Here is a 20,455-nt window from a genome sequence, read left to right on the forward strand (position 1 = left end):
AGAAAACACCAAACCATGCATGCAGGGCTAAATTACGCCACTATCCACTGCACACCAACATGCAAAAAAAGAGCACTAAAATTATGGATAGATCTAAACAAAAGTGAGCCAGACTACCTCCAGACAAGGCCCTGCTAACCCTAGAGCTTTTGTAAGAAGTGTAAATCGCCCTGAATAAGGGTGTCTGTTATAAGAAAATACACACATACATTAACAACAACAACAACAACAACAACAACAACAACAACAACAATTAATAATATTAATAATACAGCTGGAATCACTTGTTCTTTATAGCCTGGGGGCTGTGAACGGCCTGAACGGGTGTGGAACAAGAAATCACCTTTCCTAAATTAACTTTGTATTCAAAACGCCGACAAAATGTACCAATACAGTGATCAGTAGCATAGCCTACTACTGTATAAGCAGTGTCTTTGAAATTTATGTGAATGCAAGATAAGCAGGTGCAAACTGTTGCTGATCGATCTAGGGTTGATATACTACTGCGTGTGTCTATTAAATTAAAGCTTTCCTGCATTATACAGGTATTTGTTTAGTATCTGCCGGCTCGGTCTGTGTTATATATCGAAGCGATGTACTCTTGATTCTGTTTTTGGAGTTACTCTTTCAGTCAAGAAAGCGTGCTTGGGAGAGTGATTCGTTTTCTTTCTGTCGGAAAGAACGATCATTATTGCAGCTTCCCGGTTTATTTTTTAAACATGTATTAAAACTAGTGATGCTGCTATCACAATCGTTCTTTTGAATATAACCATTACATAGATGTGCACGGAACCTTGTTTTAATCGCTGGGTGTTTTCCATTGTTTGTTTGTTTGTTTGTTTGTTTGTTCTCTCTCTCTCTCTATATATATATATAACGCATATATAACGCAGGCAGGCGCATCACACAGGGCGAGGTGATTTGTATGTGTTTACGTCACCTTGTATGTGTGACTTACGTTTGTGTGTGATTTGTATGTGATTACGTCACCTACCCTGCTGCTGCCTTCCCCACGTGCACGCTACACTATAGAAGCGTGCACCAATTTATTTGAGAGGAAATCTGATAATTATGTCTATTACCGACATTTAAATTTATAACATTACTTGTTTGCACATGTCTCAATTTTTAAATAACAATGCAGCATATTCTCCAATAAAGTTTAAGTGATCTATTTTACAATTGCATCGGCTGTGGTTAATGGCAGGGCATTTATACAAACACAGTACTCAGCAGCTGATTGTCTTCTCTCAGTACCATAATTTAAATGCAAATGCAAGAAAAAAAATTCTACAGTAGCATACTGTACTTTTGTTTTTAATTTATTGATAAGATCACTGTCATGACACTAAGTAACCCGTTACTGACGCATCTAGCTAGAGGCGTCACAAATTTAAAGGAAAAAACAAACAAACGGTATTTATAGTCGGGTTGTTTTGAAGTGATCCAGACGCAATTAACTGTTGGTCGTTTTTTATCTATCTTCAACAATTACCGTTTGACCTCTTGAAATACAATTTGACACTGGGTGCGTTCACATATATAATTTTGCGCAGATTCTGTGCAGAATCTGACCAATTTAGCCAATGATCTTCTAACAACGATCCCTGTGAACACACCCATTGGCTAAACCGGTCAGAATTTGCGCAGAATGATCTCCGTGAACACTGACAGCAATACCAGGAAGCTACGTCACCTCAAGCGCTGTGTGTGTTAGGAAGAAGGTCGACTGGTAGAACTGCGTCACAACTTGTGAACAGGTCCGACTTTTACATCGAGCTCACATGGAATCCAGGTATTTGTGCTTTATTATCTGTGTGCAGAAGACCTGAAATATCTTTAAGAAGCAGGTTAATTAGTGTCAGTATCTTTTATTATTCTACTGAGCTTTGGCACACATTTCAGTAGCAGAACTAGTACGCAAGGACTTAATTTCATGGCTTTTTTTAATAATATTATTTTATACAGATTACGAGGATATATTCAGATTTCTTTTAAGTTATCTTTGCTAGACTATTCTTTATAGTTTGGTAATGTTGACACGAAAATAAGCGCATACATTCAACACAGTTTATGTTGACAGCCTGGGCCTCTGAACATACGATTATGTGTATTGTATTATATCTCATATAAAACACGCTGTTCTGATAAATCTGGTTTTGGTGGGGCAGGTTACTGGCATTTATTTAAATTTGTAGAAGAGCAATATGTATGGTGTCATAAAAACAGATGCTTTCTATTTAATTTTTTTAACAACAATAATGTATACCTAATCTAGTAGCTTATGCGCTACTACTAATACGGTTTTTATTTATTTTTAATAGGCACAGTATTATGCCTTTTTGTTATATGACCAGGAATGTCATTGACTATTTACAAAGTTAAAACGAATCTAATATTAACCAGGGAAACGAAAATGTTGTGGATTGGCACCCTCTTTGGCCAATCAGTTGCAAGAATCTGCAAAGTACGCCATTAACTAAAATGTCAACAATGGTAGGCAACCAATTGGATTACGCAGAGGGCGTAGCTTTGCGTTTATTTTAATACAAAGTAAGTGACGTGTTAAGTAGTCAAGTGATTGACTCATACGGGCCTTTTGTTTCTTGATCATAGACATACATTATGCGTGATTTTGGAACAAATTAACATTGTGGGATTTTCTAGGAAACGATAATGACGAATTAAAAAATGACATATAATGGGTATGTTTTGGTAAAGTTTTGTACTACCGGTATGTACATGTTTTAAAGAATCTGAAGAAATCTGTTACCTAATTAAATCTTCCCAGTCTGTTGGGAGCATTCTTAACTGCTGTGCCTGAATTTTATTATAAACCGCCAATTTTCAATAGATGTAAACAATGTAACTTTTACTGGGAAAACAACAAACACATAAAATAAAACATGCAAGTTTTCATGTCAGTCATTTCAAATCAATCATCAGTATTGCTTTGGATCTCAATCTCAGTGTAACTTAGTGTAGCTTATATGGCTTTTCATTTTCCTGGTTACATATCCATCCAGAAAGTTTGGACTGAGACTATAAAAGGCAGTTCTAGTGATTAGGGATGGGAATTTTAAACATATAAACTCTATAGAAGTGGTTAAACTTTTAATTATGCTAGATGAATAACTAGCTATGTGACAAATGTCACCAAACTCATATTGTTTTATGCATTCATTTTAGTAATTTGTCATCAGTAGTCTGTCTGTCTTGTGTCAGACTGCTCTAGTGCCACAGTAAGGGCGGATATTATAAAAAGGAAGGGGTTTGCCGTGTAGCTTTTCTAATTGGTGCAACAGAAAGATTGACACTGAGGCGGGTTTTATTCCTGGTTTTTGCATTCTTGAAGTGTTTACTAAATACAGTGTTGTTTCCAAGCCAACCGTTTCTGGGATGGAGATGCCTCACCCACAACAAATGAAAGATCAAAGGCTCTCCACAAGGTACAGTACTGTTAAAAACAAGGTGCAACTGGGTTAATGTTTAGAAACAGCAGTGCTATCATGACTGCAAATGAGAATAGAGGTTCAGACAAGATTTTCTAAGGTTTGAATCAACTAAAACACTAAAAACTTCTTCAGTAACATTTATAAAGTGAGGAATAGTACGCCTCTGGAATAGTCTCTTGCTGTTGCTGGAATACACTCTCTTTCATTAGTCTAAAGGGCATTGCAATTTGAAATGTGTGCAGTGTGTGGATTTCTAAGTGTTGTCACAGATGACTTTGAGTGGCAGGGGGGTTGTTACGTCAGGTTCAGGAAGCAGTAGTCAAAACAAAGGTACGGGTTGAAACTGAAGCACTATGGCTGCGCTCAATGTTTTATTAAATAAACAAATCAAATATTTAACACAGAATACTGCACACAAAACAAACGACTTGTTGGCGAAACAGGCACTAATAAACAGGACGAACGCTAAACAAACAAGTATTGTGCTGATCTAATTCAGCTTGTTTAGCAATTGGAATTATTTTACTTTTTATTTCTCCTCACTCTATCCCGTTCTTTCGCCCTGAAAACAACCCAGAGTGAGTGAAACACCATCTTTTATGCAGGTGTACCGAGACTCGATTGCTAATCAATCATTCAGTCTGGAATCTCGGCACATCTGCATGTGAACTAATTTGTGCACTTCCCGTGCATCCATATGCATACCCCTTTTAATATGCAAAGAGCACAGGCAATGGACTACCGAGCAGTGGAGAAATGTGATATGGTCAGCTGAATCATCCTTCACCATGTTCTCGACAAATGGATGAGTGTACGTGTGGCACCAGCCTAAAGAACTCTACAGCCCTGAGTGCATGGTTCCAACAGTGAAGGGTTCTGGTTGTTCCATAATATTGTGGGGCGCATTTTCCATTCATGATTTGGGTGCACTCATTCCCTTAGAAGGCAAGGTCAATGCTAATCGCTACTTAGTGGTACTGAGTGATCATCTTCACTCCATGTTGCATCATTTCTTTCCTGCCGGGGGGGGGGGGGGGGTGTCTTCCAGGATGACGATGCCCCCATCCACAGAGCATGTGTGGTCGCCTAATGGTTTGATGAGCATGACACTGATGTTATCCGTATGTCATGGCCTTCTCAGTCACCAGATCTGAACCCAATCGAGCATTTATGGGATATTCTGGAACGACTCCTGAGACAAAGTTTTCCACCTCCATCAAACAGCTGTGAATTGATTGACTTTCTCGTGGAAGAATGGTGCCGCATCCCTCCTGCAGAATTCCAGAGGCTGGTAGACTCTATGCCATGCTGCTTACTGGCTGCACGTGGTGGCCCAACGCCCTATTAAGTTACTTTGCATTGGTGTTTCCATTTTTTTTTGTTCAGTACCTAAACATCAACATTAACACATCACATGGGCAGGGCACACTGCCACACTGTTTATATCTATATCTACAGTAGATCACTGAGGATTACTGCATCATCGTGTGAGTTTTCTCAGACTGTAGCACTACAGCACTCACTTTGGACTGGTGACCATGTTTCTATATTATGGGTGTATTTTAAATACCGTGTTTGTTTTGGGACTGAACCCCTGGGTTAAACTGTGTACTATACAGCCTTGTGTACTACCATTTAATAATTATTTACTGTTGTCAAGTGACTTGGATTATAAATAAAACACCATTGTAGCTGGATTATTGTTGTCTTGTCTGTGGATCACCGCAACACTCCTGCACCTGCAACTGCAAACCACTTTGCCACAATTATGTATCTGATTTCTTTCGTTTGAATGTAGAAGATCATAATTTTGGTTGAGTAGTCTTGAGGTTTACCTTCTCAAAACCTCTTAGTACCTGTAGCTGTATTAACCCTTTGTGGTCCATTTATTCAGTGCGTCAGGTCCAATTTATTTTCACACACGCTGTTTAAAATATATATATTTTTTAGAATAAAACAGGTTTAAAAGGCATTGAATCGCAAAAGGACACTCAGTACTGTATCTCCAGCCAAGCCCCACCCCTTGTTCGCTGTATTTTTCACATACCTCTTTATAGATGTGCATACTGATAAATCCTGTCCTGATCACCCTTTTTATCACCAAACTTCTCAATAATGTGATCCAAGTCATTATTTTGTTAGTATAACATCATAGAAAGCGCTGCAAATGTCTGTGATATTCTTTGAGTGCTGGATGCAGAAGCAGCTGTCTCTTTATGTCCGTGTTATCTCTGTAGAGCATGGGGCTATGAGATACGCCCTTTTTTTTTTTTTGTCTCCTATCGGTCTCGGACTAGAGCCCTGTGCTTTACGTCTTTTTGATGATGTTGGACAGGGTCCGACATCAGACTAGAAAGGGAAAATTATAATGTCTCCTTGAAAAATTTGAGTTGGTTTTTGATGCGGAAACAAGAGGAAGAAGTTGAAACTACAACTGCTATTATGGCAAAGACCAGAACTAGGCGTGGAACTATGCAAGCTATTGGTTTATTTGTAGTCTGTGGAGGTGGTTTACAGTACTACTGTATAGTCTGAAGCCAGATTGGCACTCCTGCTTTACTGTTTCATGTATCCTCATTTTGCTTTTATTATGGCTTTCAGACATTCTTAACAAGTATGTTTCATCTTGTTGGTGAACTCTGGGCCCATTTGCATAGAAAGATTGGTTACACCATGTTTGACTGCAGATCAATCCAAAGCATTTCTATAGGATTGAGATCTGGTGATTACAAAGGCCATTCCACAACTTTTATGTTAGTTTTCTTCAGGAATTCCAGAGTTGACTTAGCCATATTCTTTGGGTAGTTGCCGTGTTTGAAGATCTGAAACAAAAACCACATTGGAAAACGGCAAATTAAAGTGGAGATATCAAAAACAAGCCAAGTTTCAAGAAACCATTGCCAGCCTTGCTCAACACAATGCAAATGGGCACAACTGTGAAAGCGGTGGGGGCCAAGGTCGCCCCAGTTGTTTCTACGAACTGCTTGTGTTTTAATAATTAATCCTCTCAATTGTTTCTTTCCTAATTCTGCAGTGTTATTTACAAGATTTAAAGAGGCATGTCTCCAAACCAACAGTGTGTAGTGTAGTGAATACATCCTTTACACATAAAAGTGATCAATTTCCTTTAAGGATTTTATAGCTAGAAAAATAGTATTCATGTAGCACTGACAGTATAACTCAACGTACCTGCAAACTGAACGTCATACGTTCATCAAATCACACACATACCAGACCTTTTATTCTTTATTATTTAGGCCTATATAAATATATTTTTTTGCAGGAAATGTTCCATTTTAAAACTGAAATAAACCATTTAATATGAATGATATAGACATCACAATAAGTGGGTTCCCTAGTATATTTCCATGTTGACAAAACAAGTTAGTCATTAAAATTGGATGTCCTGTAATATTAATATGTGTGGATGAATGTGCCTGAGGTCTACAAAAAAATGTTGGGAGAAAAAGGAGTAGGACATTTTTACCTTACTTTGGCATCATATTTCTCTTACTTTGACTGGTTTTGGCTGTTGTTTTCAACATTTAACCTAAGAGTGTTGGGAACTACAAATTAAAAATTAAATGGTGCTTCAATTTTTTAATTTTTTTATTTTCACTAAACTGTCTTGTCAGTCAGGCTAGGAGCAGATGGTAGCATTGTACCTTATAAACAAAGAGAATGTCAATCGAAACAGCGCCGTTGTCAAAGTTTCAGTCCTGTAGATTGTGGCCATGAGAGGGCATGCTGGAGACTGTGTTGTTACTAGTAACTCTGCAGGCACGTCTTGGAGGTTTTGGATAAGTGACCACTGACTGATCCAGCATTGGACAATTTCTGTATTAAGGTACTGCAGATGCTATAATTTGGTGTACATCTGTGAGGTGCCAGTCTGCATATTCTGGTTAACATTGTTACCAGGTGATTAACTTACATTGGCTCTAGCGTATACCATACAGCACAACAGTTTTAATGTACTTTGTCATGGACAACTACCTTGCAGTAGAGCCTTCATCGAGAGGGTACTGTTACTTATTAAACTGTTCTTTAAAAAAGAAAAAAAAAAAAAAAAAAAAGCACTTTAATACCTACATTTTTCGGGTACCCTTCCAATGAGAAGCTTTTGGAAAAAATCACATACATAACTGGAGAAAAAAATAAACTTCTTAAACTTTTTTTTTTGTTTGTTTTTAAATATAACTTGTCAGAGCTCCTTATAGTTTATATGGACAAAGCCAGATGTCTGATTGGAGCAATATTACTGAATCATCTGTGTCTTGGTTTGTTGTTTGAAATATGCTGTCTGAGCTCCAGTTGAGCTGACGAGTTGTGATTGGCTGACTCGACAGTTGCTGGGTACAGGACTTGTTGCTTTCGCCAGTGCAAAGTATTGATTGGCTGGTTTGGGTAAATGATACATTTGGACCAATTGTGTCATTGTTTAGTATTTGCTGTCCAATAGATATGAACTGAGCTTTCAATACAGCAAGTCCAAATGGCCTGTACTTTTTACTATTGTTTTGAGGTGCTGCAGTCAAGCTTTAGAAGACCTGTGGGTTCCAACTAGCTCGGTCATCCGTTCAATCAAAGTGATTATTGGACATTAGTCAGCCAGTACTGCAATCTGCAGCAGACATGACATGGCCCTCTGCAATGATTAAGTCCAGATGTTAACCTGCAATGCTTGGTGATATCCACATACTGTACAGATCCAAGTCCCTTACTGCAACTTAACAGCTTGATTCACAGCCAGAATGAGTCTATTTTTAGTACTAGTAATTGGAATGTACAAGCACTGTAGGGACATTTCCAGCATGAGAAAACTGACATGGTGTAAGTGTTCATGAAGCGTCTTGTCCATGTAGCTAGATGTAGATACATAGATGCAAATGTGTACAAATTGTAGCATTGCAAAACATGTTATCTTCTGTTCCAAATAAGGAAACTAATGAAAAATACTGAAAACATTATTGACTGATGTATAACTAGAGGAGGCTGGGGGAATGTTAGTTGTAAAAGGATGTACCACAGAAATGTATGGGAGGACTAAATCAGTTACCTTGTAATCTTATTTGTTTTACAGAAGACTTGACAGTTGAAAAAGAAAATGTCATTATTTGAAGACCTGTCGGCATCCGGCAACACCGCAGAGATGTCAAACTTTGCACATGTGATCTTTCAAAATGTGGCAAAAAGCTACCTTCCACATGCTGCTGTAGAGTGTCATTACACTCTGACCCCGTACATCAGGCCTCATCCGAAAGACTGGGTTGGCATTTTTAAGGTAAGTCTGTTTTTCACCTTCGTTGGATGGTAGCTCAGGACTAAATGGAATTTATGCATGCTGTAAATGTTTTACAGAAAGGTAAATACTTTTATATTTCACTGGCGAGCATGCCAAAAGTTGATGAATTTTTGTTTTTTATATGCAGTGTTAATCAGGGTTATTGAGAATTCACTTGAAGTGTTTGTTAGATTCACTGTTATACAAACCCCAGCTTTCAGGATGTCAGAAGTAAACTTGATATGCTCATATTACCAGTGGGTTAGTTACTGTGTTTTTCCTCAGTCAGCAAACTGTTCTCCATTCAATCTAAGTTGTCTCTTTCAGACTGGCTTCTATTGTTTTAAAAGTTAACTGGAAAGTATCCAAGGCAATGCAGTTTTGGCTGTTTCCTTGTCTTGTGTTCTGATCGGAGCACATTATATCCACCCTGAAAACAAGTAGTTAAGTTACAACAGTACATTTCAAATGGATAGTGTTGAAAGATGTGTACCTTTTCTAGTGCTGCGTTGATAGAATATCCCGAATAAAATGCCGCCTACCTGAAGGTGCATTTCTGAGCAAGATGATGCTGAAGATCAGATAAATGAAGAGTGTGGTTTATAAGTGTCTGTTGCCCCCTAGTGGCAAGTAGTTACAAACTTAAAACTACAAAAAACAAACTGTTCTTTGGTATGTTGTTAATTACAGTACACACCACTTACAGAATTTTGCATTAAATAGGTTATAATGAGGAAGGCATTAACTGAAATGTCTGTAGACTTGATTTCGAATGTATGTTGTTTGAAGTTGAATGCATTGCTTTGTACCTAGTATGGTGAAGTCTGCAAGTACAAGTGAACACTCAGCACTACAATATTCTCGTGATTGGTTCCTTATGTTTACTACAGTATCTAACTATTTTAGCATCCCCATCAGGGGAGCTTGTATGAATTTGCAGTGCACTGCGTTTACAGTTGCATAGAAGTCATTAACCATTTCAGCTACTGTAAAGTAGTGACTTCATCTGTGTTATGTAATCTCCTTGGGCAAAAATCTAACCATAGCTACAAATGCCTTAAAATAAACCCTAGCCTCTCTGCAATCTCTATACCTGATTCACAAACATTCCATCTTATTTTAGGTGTCAATCAATTGTCTCAGTTTTAAACTTTAGCTGAGTATTTAGAATTAAACTTATTAACAAAATATGTAATGTTTGCCTTTCTTTGAACAAAAGATTATTTAGAATGATAAGCTGTCATTTGGTACAGTTGACCGTGTTCTGATCTATAGTGCTGTTCCCCACACAGTAGACTGCTTTCTAAATAAGAGATTGATGATTTAAAAAAAGAATACAAAGGGATGCTTGAATATTGCAGATCAAAGAGGCATTAACTAATGAATGCTGATGTGTCTTCTTGGATGCCTTTTACTTTTAAGTGAATATAATGTGTAACACAGTGGAGTTTCCTCCTTGTGTATTACATGGCAGCACACTTTTCAGTATCATTTAGAGTGTGACATGCTAATTCTTGTTTCAGCCTGCTGAAGCTATATCAGTTCTTTCATGCAACAGAAAATAAAAACTTAAAAGCAGCATGAGTGTTCTGTGCGTCAGGAGCTGGGAGTGTTCCTGCAAGAGTAGGCACACATCTGATTTATAATTGCACTGTCGCTGAGCTGCACAACTGTGTACAGAGTGATTCATGTTCAGTTGATTTTTTTCCTGAAATCAATCATGTAAATACATGCCACTCCATGACTACTATCTGTATTCCCTTTTATAACTTTCATTTAGTTAGCTATTATGGCTAAAGTAACTTAAGTTTTTCCAGTGTAGCTAAAAAAATGTTAAGCCACACCAAACAATATTAAAGAAAACCGTAAAGCTGTTTTATTGTGCACAAAACAATAAACATGTTGACTAACTGTGTCCAACAACCCTCTCCCCTGAACACCACACTCGCCACAGGTTTCCCTAAACACAAATAATATATGTGAGCTTTTCAGCTTCCATTGCAAGCCTGAATGACATAAAAACAACACACGGCCACTGATTAGAATTCATAACATAGATATGCTTTTTACAACTTCAAGGCCAAAATAATACCATTTTGCTACAGGGTGTTTGTGGACATTTGTTCATACAAAATGTTTACATTTAACAATAATGTAAACCAGTTGTGAACATACTGTTTTAGCAAGACAAAAAGAAGTGTATTTTATTTGAAAACACGTAGATATTTAAATGCATACCTTTTTACTTGCACATAAACAGTATATAAAAAGTGCGCTGATGCCCTTTTAATCAATGCCAAACTTAGTCCCACATGAGAATACGTGATTTTAGATTTACAGTATTATTATTTTTGTGTCATTTGTGTGTCAAACTGGTTCATTTTAAGATTTATTAAGGCCAAAGCTAGTTAATGCTAGAATAAATTAGACAATCTTAGTTATTTGCTAAGTTCTAAACTTAGAATGAGGCTGTATTCTCTGATTTAATTCAGTTTGTTATTGTGCAATGTCCAAATCATGGCTTCAGTCAAATAAAGATAATATATAGATAGATAAAATTAGTGCTGGGAAAATATCCTAACATTTTTTTACATGTATCCAAACACAAAAGTAAAATATCCGTGTTCGTCAGAAGTCAGTTGACAGAAATGAGAAATGTCTCAGTGAGTTTTGCACTGCACTGATATACTGCAAAAGCTTGCCAGAATTTGCAAGAGAGTTACTGAACTAGCAAAGTAATAATTGCTTCATCTGTGTAATCGCAATGCTGTGGAACGTAAAATCTGCACCAAGCGACTCTTATCATGGTGTCTGCAAAAAATAAATACTGTAGACATTACTAAAATAACAGTAGAGGATGAGTCCTCATTGTATGTGAGACTTTTTCTTTTGTGCGACTCAGAATGTTGATCCGTCTTTTCTTAGTCTTCTTCACATTTCTTTTAATAATTCCTACACTAGGAAGTAAAGGCTCTCGTAAGAACCAAAGCATTGCCACTGTGGGGATATCTTTTTGGGTGCTTCTAAGAACCATTTTCAAATGGGTTCTATATTCTTTACTTGCAGACTTTCTGTTTTGTCATGTAAGCTATGAAACATGTATTGAAAATTGGAGTTTGCAAAACAATACGGTACCGGTATTATAAATTGTAATTTACAAACTAACTTGATAAGAAGGATTAAAAAATTAGCTCTTTGCAAAATGTTATTAAATGTTTCTTTGTCCTTGAAAACGATGTCTCTGTCTTGCTGCAGACAAGTCTCCCACATCACCTTGCCTTTTATATAGCCTACTGTCTGACTGCTGCAAATTAATGCCTGCTTTTCAAAGTTCTTAATCACGAAAATACGATGCCTGCAATTAGTAAATTAGACTGAATATTTTAGAGACCTAATTTGCAAAATCCCCTCCCAATTTTAGTGGTTTCGTTCAGAATCGCCCCAGAATTGCATATGCATATACAGAATACATATGCATCAAGGGCTAAAGCGCACAGAAACATTGTCCCCGCAAATTGGGCATTAATTGCATGTTTATGCCTTTGCGTGTGTTTTAGAAATCCCATCCAAGAATTCAGAACCCTCAGCGTCCGTTTTACAGTCATAAAACATGTGCAGTCCTTTTATAAATCTGGGCTTGAGTGTTTAGTTTATTTTATTATTTATTTATTTTATTTAAGTATAAACTGTTCCTCAAAAGTACACATATAAGTGTCATATAGATGGGAAAAGATGGTGAAACGTCTCTAGCAGACCTACTTTGGTGTTATGAACTAGTACTGTAGTTTAAAAAAAGATTAATGTTTTATTAAAATGGCCTGGAAATACTGTAATTGTATAACAAAAAAAAAAATTTTTTTATTTAAAATGGCTTCTTGCAAAACATAAAAATTTGAACGTGTGCAAAATATCTATATGTGTGTGTGTATATATATATATATATATATATATATATATATATATATATATAATATATATATATATATATATATATATATATATATAACCTATATGTATATTATTAATTACATGCATTAATCTTGTGGTTTTAACGCATAGTACAGTGTTTCATAAAACACCTACCCTGTTTCTTTGTTACGGGGACATCAGATCTAGACAACTTGTTTTTTTTTTTCTCTTTGTAGGTTGGCTGGAGCACAGCTCGAGATTACTTTACTTTTCTGTGGTCACCTCTTCCAGAAAAGTATGTAGAAGGAACGTCTGTTAACTGTGTCGTGGTATTTCAAGGTAAACTTGCTTCATTCATTTGTTTATTTATTTTAACTGTTTAAGGCAAGACTATTTCTAACTGCGATAAATCTGACTATTGATGTTGTTATTGGGGTTCTTTTTTTTAATTTCTTTTCTAGGTTACTATGTTCCAAACGATGATGCAGAGTTCTATCAGTTCTGCTATGTCACGCACAAAGGTGAAATCCGAGGAGCCAGTACACCATTCCAGTTCCGAGCTACCTCCCCTACAGATGATCTGCTGACCATGGAAGACGAAAGCAATTCTGATATGCTGGTTGTGACCACTAAGACTGGCATGCTTGAGGTGTGCTATTATGAATATAACTGTTTCCATATTTGCCTTTTTTGTCTATTTAAGAATGATTCAGCTACATTGAAAAGGCAAACTATTTCCATGGCCTATAGTGTTGAATAGTATAGTAGAAAATACACTGCACACGTGCATCATAGTTCTGCTGAAAAGTCTTAACACTAGAACCGCTGGTTTATGCTACTACCTAGAACCACCAGCAGTAGTCCTTTTGACTGGTACATTTTAAACAGCTTCGATATGAAAATGAAACACAAACTATCAGATACAAATCAAATGTTTTATTTATGAAGTTGATTTTTTTCCTGAAATCAATCATGTAAATACATGCCACTCCATGACTACTATCTGTATTCCCTTTTATAACTTTCATTTAGTTAGCTATTATGGCTAAAGTAACTTAAGTTTTTCCAGTGTAGCTAAAAAAATGTTAAGCCACACCAAACAATATTAAAGAAAACCGTAAAGCTGTTTTATTGTGCACAAAACAATAAACATGTTGACTAACTGTGTCCAACAACCCTCTCCTCTGAACACCACACTCGCCACAGGTTTCCCTAAACACAAATAATATATGTGAGCTTTTCAGCTTGAAAATGAAACACAAACTATCAGATACAAATCAAATGATGTCTAACATTTGCATAGCATAAACACTATTTAAATGAAAATATAAGACTATTTTTGAAAATTAGTTAATAATTATAATGCATGACTGAAAAACTAATAAACCTTTCAAAAGATATTGTGTAAACTGTTATAACATAGAAAATTGTAAGAACTAAGTAATTACAAAAATAACAAGGCTTTTTTTTACATTATCCTACTGCATAGCACGACTTCAAAAAATTTAATAAAATAAACTGGTTATATGTAGACCTACATACAGAACTGTAAAATCTAAACAGTTATTTATTTAAATAATTTATTATTTGGTTTCCAAGGAATTGATAGGATTACAACAGATATTTGCATAACACATATCTAGACTTCAAGAGCAATAGTCTCTTCAAATACATACTGCTGTAAACTCAGTGGAGGTAGAGATAACAAACTGGCTTGTACACATATAACAAATAGCGTATTGTAGGATATATTAACAATAAAAGCTTGTATTGTAACAAGCCATCAAAATGAGATGTACTTAACTATTATTTTTGCGGTTCTGGCTTTCAAATGTAGTCAGGGTATTCAGTACATGTATTTAGTAAAAGTCAAGAACAGGAAACCACCGCAGAGTAATTTAAATTAAAGTGAAAACCGTCAAAATGACTACTGTGGCGGTTCTAGTGTTAATGCAGCAATACAAGTAGTCGGCCCACAGCTGGTCAGGGATGGTTGTCTTTCCTCAACTACATGAGAGTATAGTCATAAAAATTTCAGATTCGTGTCTGTACTCTGTTTCCAATTTGTGTTACTGTCAGCCCACACAGAACCTGATCTTACTACATTTTACACTACTAGCGTACATTAAAAAAATATTATATATATATATATATATATATATATATAAAAATATTTTTTAAAAAATGGACACGGGCCCTTGACCCGGCAACTCCTTTCTGGCTCCTTTTGTGTAGTTTCTGATATAAATAATAATAAATTTATACAATGACCGTTCTACTCTGTCTGCCCATAGTAATAGAATGAAAAAGGTGGTGCCTGCAAAGTTGAAAGGTCACTGCATCAGAAAAATAATTGATTCAAAATAGGTAAAACAAAACACTGCATGACTTTGAACCTAGTCAAAGTTCCTGTCACTTTTACAGTTAGGTACAGTCGTATACCTTTAACAGTCTGACACTTTTACTGCTCACTACTTTATAACTTGTTGTGTAAAACTTTCTTGTAAACCAGTAACTTTGCTTAAAGAATATTTTTGGTTATGACAAGTAGTTGGCACACTATGTGCTGACTCATTCCTTATGGTGCATTTGAGTAATACAGCTATTTATTTGAATGAAAGGGTTTATCATTTTGAATAATCGCATCAACTAGTGTAATAGCTACCAGTATACCCAAGTGATCAATTTCAGTGACATTTTGAATGGAAATTGCAACATGCACTGACAATCAAATCTCAGTACATACAGTTCCTGTTGCAGTAAAACATTTGATACACTTAATTCTGAGATATCATTGGAAGAAACAATGAGAAATGAAAAAATTCCCATTGCTTTTGTTATGCGCTCAGTATAAAACCTTGAATGAATTGGTTTAATGTGAAAGAATGCAAATATGATTTGATCAGTGTCTTCCTACTTCAGATACTATAGCTATTATTGAGCCAATGTGGGATATTGATTCTCTTTATGCAGTATAAAATTAAAGAAGTGTTAAAAGAAAAAGAAGAGCTAATGAAGGTGATGTCCTTGCTGCAAAAAGAAAAAGATCAGCTTGAAGAACAAGCTGAGAAGCTGGGGAAGGAAGTAGATCAGGAAAAGGAGACTTGTGCTCAGATCAAGAAGGACTACCGGGTAAGTACATCCACTGCTGCCCTTTCAAGTGCTAATCTCTTAGAAAATATGTCAGCACCAAATGCTTCCTGTGCTGTGGTACCCTTCACTTTCAAGTGTGAGCTAATGTGGCTGCCTTTGTGGTATGTGACTTTTTTTGGTTTCTTGTTGAAGACCTAATGCATTGAGATTCATTCTTTGTACATGCTGTGCCCTTGGTTGAGTTCAATTGTGGGCGTCACACAAGAAAAAAAAAAACCTTTTTGTGTGGCAGTAATTTGAAAGAGCTGTTGATGCCAAAAGCTTCTTACCTCGGAGGCCATGGATGTGGTGCAGTGCAAACACTACATAGTGAGCACAAACATTCTGTGATGATATATGTAGGCAGTTTGGCTGTAACCTTTTTATATTCCTTGAAGTACTAAGGACTAAGGTCATTTAACTGTATTGCTGAGTTTATTCTGGAGAGCTGCTTCAGACAGTGAAGTGGGACTCTAGCCAAGCAATGTGACCCCATTCCTATGTACTTTATAGTGGAAGATTGTCGGGTTAGGCCACATGACTTCCTCTATGTAGAAAGAAAATGGGCAATAGCTTCAAGTATCTGGCAACATGACATGTTATTTAAAACCACAAAAAACAACTCTGATGCCAAGAACTCGCAAAGTAAATACAGATCAAGACTGATATATATTCCTGTGTCAATTTTATAACATGTACGAAGTTTAAACTGTTGGAAACTTTTCCTTCAGGAAATTGCATAATTAAAGACTTTAGGCCAACATTCATCATCAATAAAAAGACAATTTTACTCTACAGTAATGAAACATACATTAAATAACATGACCTGTACAAGTATTCCTTATACTGAAGAATATGCCTTTACTTTAAAGTAATATCACAGTAAGAGTTATTCTCCTGTTTAAAGAAGACTTTTCCTTTTTAATAAGCGGTTTCACATCAGTTTTTATTTGCATGCCACCAGTAGAAGTAATGTTCCAGTTGATTGAAATTATAGAGGCTGTTTCTGATGTTTAAAAAGGCTAGACTGGTTGCTGTTCTTGGTTAAAAAAAACAACCTGGTAGAGAATGTGTTACATTCAGCAATGATTTATAACTTTTATTTCCAATAAAAGGGCCTAGAGTCAGTTTTGGTTGAGTCTTTGTCTTTTAGCTCCCCATTTTTTTGTGTGTGTGTGTGTGTGTTTGTGTTTTTAAATGGTGATACATTATAAAAATAATTAAGTTTGACCAATGTGTTTAATATGTATTTAATGCTGGATAAGAGAATGCCTAATTGATTCTAAACATATAATACTGGCTGCAGTATTGTAGTATGTATCAATAAATATGTTTTAGAAAAATACATGATCTGAATGGTTGGTAAAATGAAATATAAATTCATTAGATTTTAGCTTTAATTATGTAATACATGCAATGATTTGGCTCCTTGTAGTATGAAGTGCTTGATATAAAGCAAGTAGAAAACCATACTGTATCTAATCAATTTGACCCGTATGCTATACGCCTAACCTAATTACATGAAAACATAAATATTTATACTGTGGCTGTTAATTTTATGACGGCTAGTTTTTATAAGGTTTTTATTTGCAAATAAAATTATTCTAACAATAAAATCATAATTTGGTGAAAAATCCCTAAAGGGGAAAGTTTTGTTAGAACATTGTTTTCTGCTGACTGTGTAAAGGATAAACGGGAACACTTATTTTAATTAGAAAGTACTACTTTCTAATTTATTAGCTATACTGTACTTTGCCTTGGGCACAGAGCAATAACTCAGTGTTGGTCCTACATCTGTACATGTTCCGTTGATGGGATAGATGAAAAACATTGCTTAGGGGGTAAATGATTTCCTGAGCTGTAAAAAATATAACTTGTCTTAATCAACTGACATCATGGATTCCATTTGATGAAACTATCCTGTACTTGCAATATACATAGTACAGTCCAGTCTGTGGATATTGATGTTATTTAGAGCCAAAGCAAAAATACTATACCCACACTGAGAACCCGCTGTGTAAGGTAAAGGTACTTAGATACTGTGTAAGTACTCTGAAATTGACACTTATTTTGCACTGTAAGTATTGTAAACACTAAGTGCTAAATTAACTTTTTAATCACCACTGAGAAATTCATAGACATTTTTATGTTTTTTTTTTTTTTTTTTTTTTTTTACAACATTGCATATTACACTTTTTGTTTTTTTTGTTTTAGTTTTTTTAAATACAGAGAAGGTGCAGCTAAATAGGAATCAATATTTAGTTTGCATGAGAAATGTACCTATGCTTGTATGAAAAAATGCAACGCCACCTCTGCATTTTATTTGTAGGGTTATACATGCAAAATGTTTTCTGATTTTATGTGGTTGCCAGTATGTGAAATGTAAATTCTGTTTAGGCTGGCCTTTTGTGGATTCCTTATTTCTGTAATTCTAGAAGCATTCTTCTAAATAGTTGAGATAAGCCTTGTAAGCTAAAGAGCAGCCAGTCTGAATGCATTGAAGGTAGAAGAGTGTCCCGTTTGTGAAGTGTTGCACTAACACCATTGGCTCTCACAAGCTAATTTTAATAACATTTGCTTCATTTTCTCTTTAGGATATTCTCAATGAATCACAAACCCTTAAGGATGAGAACGAAGAAATTAAGAAAAAGTACGAGAACGCCACTTCTCAAATTCTCCAGTTGGAAGATGACCTAATTGGGGTGTCCCAGAAAGCCATTGAGAAGGAGACGGAATTAGACAGGTATTTCTTCTTTCTTTTGATTTGTTATATAAAGGCATTGGATAAATAACCACAGTGGTTCCTTCAGTCAGCTTAAAAAAGGTTGAAGTACCCATTGGTTCAACTTACAGTTAAAGTATCTCAACTTCCTTATCTAGCCAGCTTGTATTAAGAACTAATCCAATAAATGCATAATGCATTCCTGCTCTTTGTGTTGTTTGGTAAGTGACATATTAAAAACCTGAATTTTTAAATTAAAACTATATAAACTGTTTAAAAAGAAACTATAACAACTATTCTGTCAACATATTATCTTCTAAGTTATGAGATAGAAGCACTCTGGGTTTCTTAACTGCAGCTCTACAGCAGCAGTTCAGATTCTGCTCATGCTAGGTGTCTGAACTCAGAGGCTTGCACATACTGACAGGTCACCACAATGGGAGGCATCAGTAGTAATCGCTTTATAGAGAACATAGAATCTGCGTGACACACCATTATGTTCATATAGAATCAAACTTCTAGAATATTTTTTTAACCTGTATTGGACACTGTACCTTTTAATTGGTGTATGCAGTTGTAGCCGAAAGGAGTTTTCATAAAAAAAGACTACAATTTGAGAAAACTCTTGATTTCTATGCATTCAAAGTCATTTGTAATTATTTTACCTTTTTATTTGCTTTGTGTTTTAGCTTTCGAGGCAGACTGAAGAAACTAAGTCTGGAGAAAGAACAGTTGGAATCTCAGTTAAAAAATGAGAAGGATGAGAAAGAGCTATATAAGGTATACCATTTGTATTGCTAAATTGCATAGTTTTTACAGGATACGTTTGTGTACGTTTCTTTAGGACACTGTTTATTGCATCATTTGTATCTGAAACAAAAAGTATCGGCACCATTTCTGTCCTTATTTGGATTGCACATTAACAACTCCCACAACCATAAACATGAATGAAAGACTGAACTTGTAATGCATATGGTTTTGTGGTAACTTGAGGCCTGACTTTAATTGCACAAGGTGGAGATACACAGATTTCACCCACTGCTGTTTCAGCTTATTGAAATCTAAAATCCCTGCAGTTTACTTCTCATCAGTGATTACCATAGGTCTAGCGATTCATCTGTTAATTCAAGAGAAAATTGGTTTTTTCGCATTAAGATGTTAATTGTTATGAAGGATTCAGCTCTGATTTAATATTAATTTAATATAACTGCAATCAAGAATAGATAGCTAAATTGGAAGTTTTCATTTGTTTCAATATTTTGGTAGCTTCATTAGGTTAAACCCACTCTGGAAGGTTAACCGTGCCAACCTCACACAGATATTACAAGGAGGGTAAATTTAATGTAAAAACATTTGAGAAACTTGAATTTATACAAGACATGCATGTTTACAAGAGATATTAAATTAAACAGATGGCAGTTTATCTGGGTGTTTTATTTTTTATTTGAATTGAGCACTTGAGGTTTGTACATATTTTCACCAAACTGTATTTCTGTTTTATTATTAGATTCACCTGAAGAACACAGAACTAGAGAACACAAAGCTGACTGCAGAGGTACAAACATTAAAATCAGTTGCAATAAACAAAGAAAACCTGCTCACACAGCTGAGAGAAGAGTTGGGCATGCTGAAAATGTGCATAGCAGAAAAGGAAAAACTGCAAAAGGAAATGCTGACTGCGTCCTCCACCAAGGTACAATAAAGTCTCCCTTATTCTGCAGGCGACTTTAGAACCACCATGTACAGTAAATGTAGAGCTGTTTTTTAAATTTAGGATTATTTAACATTCTGCATCAGTTATTTCTTTCTAGTTCTTTATCATTGCAATTGCCTTATTCCTCTATGAAAAAACCACCCTGTGTCTGCACGAAAGTGTTGGACAAGATCACAAATATGCGTAGTTTACTTTAAAAAACATGAGTACATGGTTATTGAAGTTATTAACACTGAAAG

At 35.7% G+C, this 20,455-nt stretch overlaps 1 protein-coding gene across 7 annotated transcripts in view; it reads left to right on the forward strand.

Annotated features, from left to right (window-relative positions):
* Positions 1–1,690: 1,690 nt before the first annotated feature.
* Positions 1,691–20,455, forward strand: part of LOC121313638 (tax1-binding protein 1 homolog B-like) — a 31,880-nt gene continuing 13,115 nt past the window's right edge. For 3 of the 7 annotated variants that reach the window (XM_041246370.1, XM_041246375.1, XM_041246374.1), the window contains exons 1-8: positions 1,691–1,795; positions 8,539–8,739; positions 12,885–12,987; positions 13,110–13,297; positions 15,622–15,780; positions 18,375–18,523; positions 19,192–19,282; positions 20,010–20,195. In XM_041246370.1, the coding sequence (XP_041102304.1) occupies positions 8,563–8,739; positions 12,885–12,987; positions 13,110–13,297; positions 15,622–15,780; positions 18,375–18,523; positions 19,192–19,282; positions 20,010–20,195 (1,053 nt within the window). In that variant the 5' untranslated portion in view covers positions 1,691–1,795; positions 8,539–8,562. Of the gene's footprint in view, positions 1,796–3,384; positions 3,450–8,538; positions 8,740–12,884; positions 12,988–13,109; positions 13,298–15,621; positions 15,781–18,374; positions 18,524–19,191; positions 19,283–20,009; positions 20,196–20,455 lie in introns of all 7 variants that reach the window. The other 4 variants (XM_041246371.1, XM_041246372.1, XM_041246376.1 and 1 more) reach the window with 4 other exon arrangements.

Source organism: Polyodon spathula, chromosome 3 (genome assembly GCF_017654505.1).
Source record: "Polyodon spathula isolate WHYD16114869_AA chromosome 3, ASM1765450v1, whole genome shotgun sequence".
In the NCBI taxonomy this organism is placed as follows: domain Eukaryota; kingdom Metazoa; phylum Chordata; class Actinopteri; order Acipenseriformes; family Polyodontidae; genus Polyodon; species Polyodon spathula.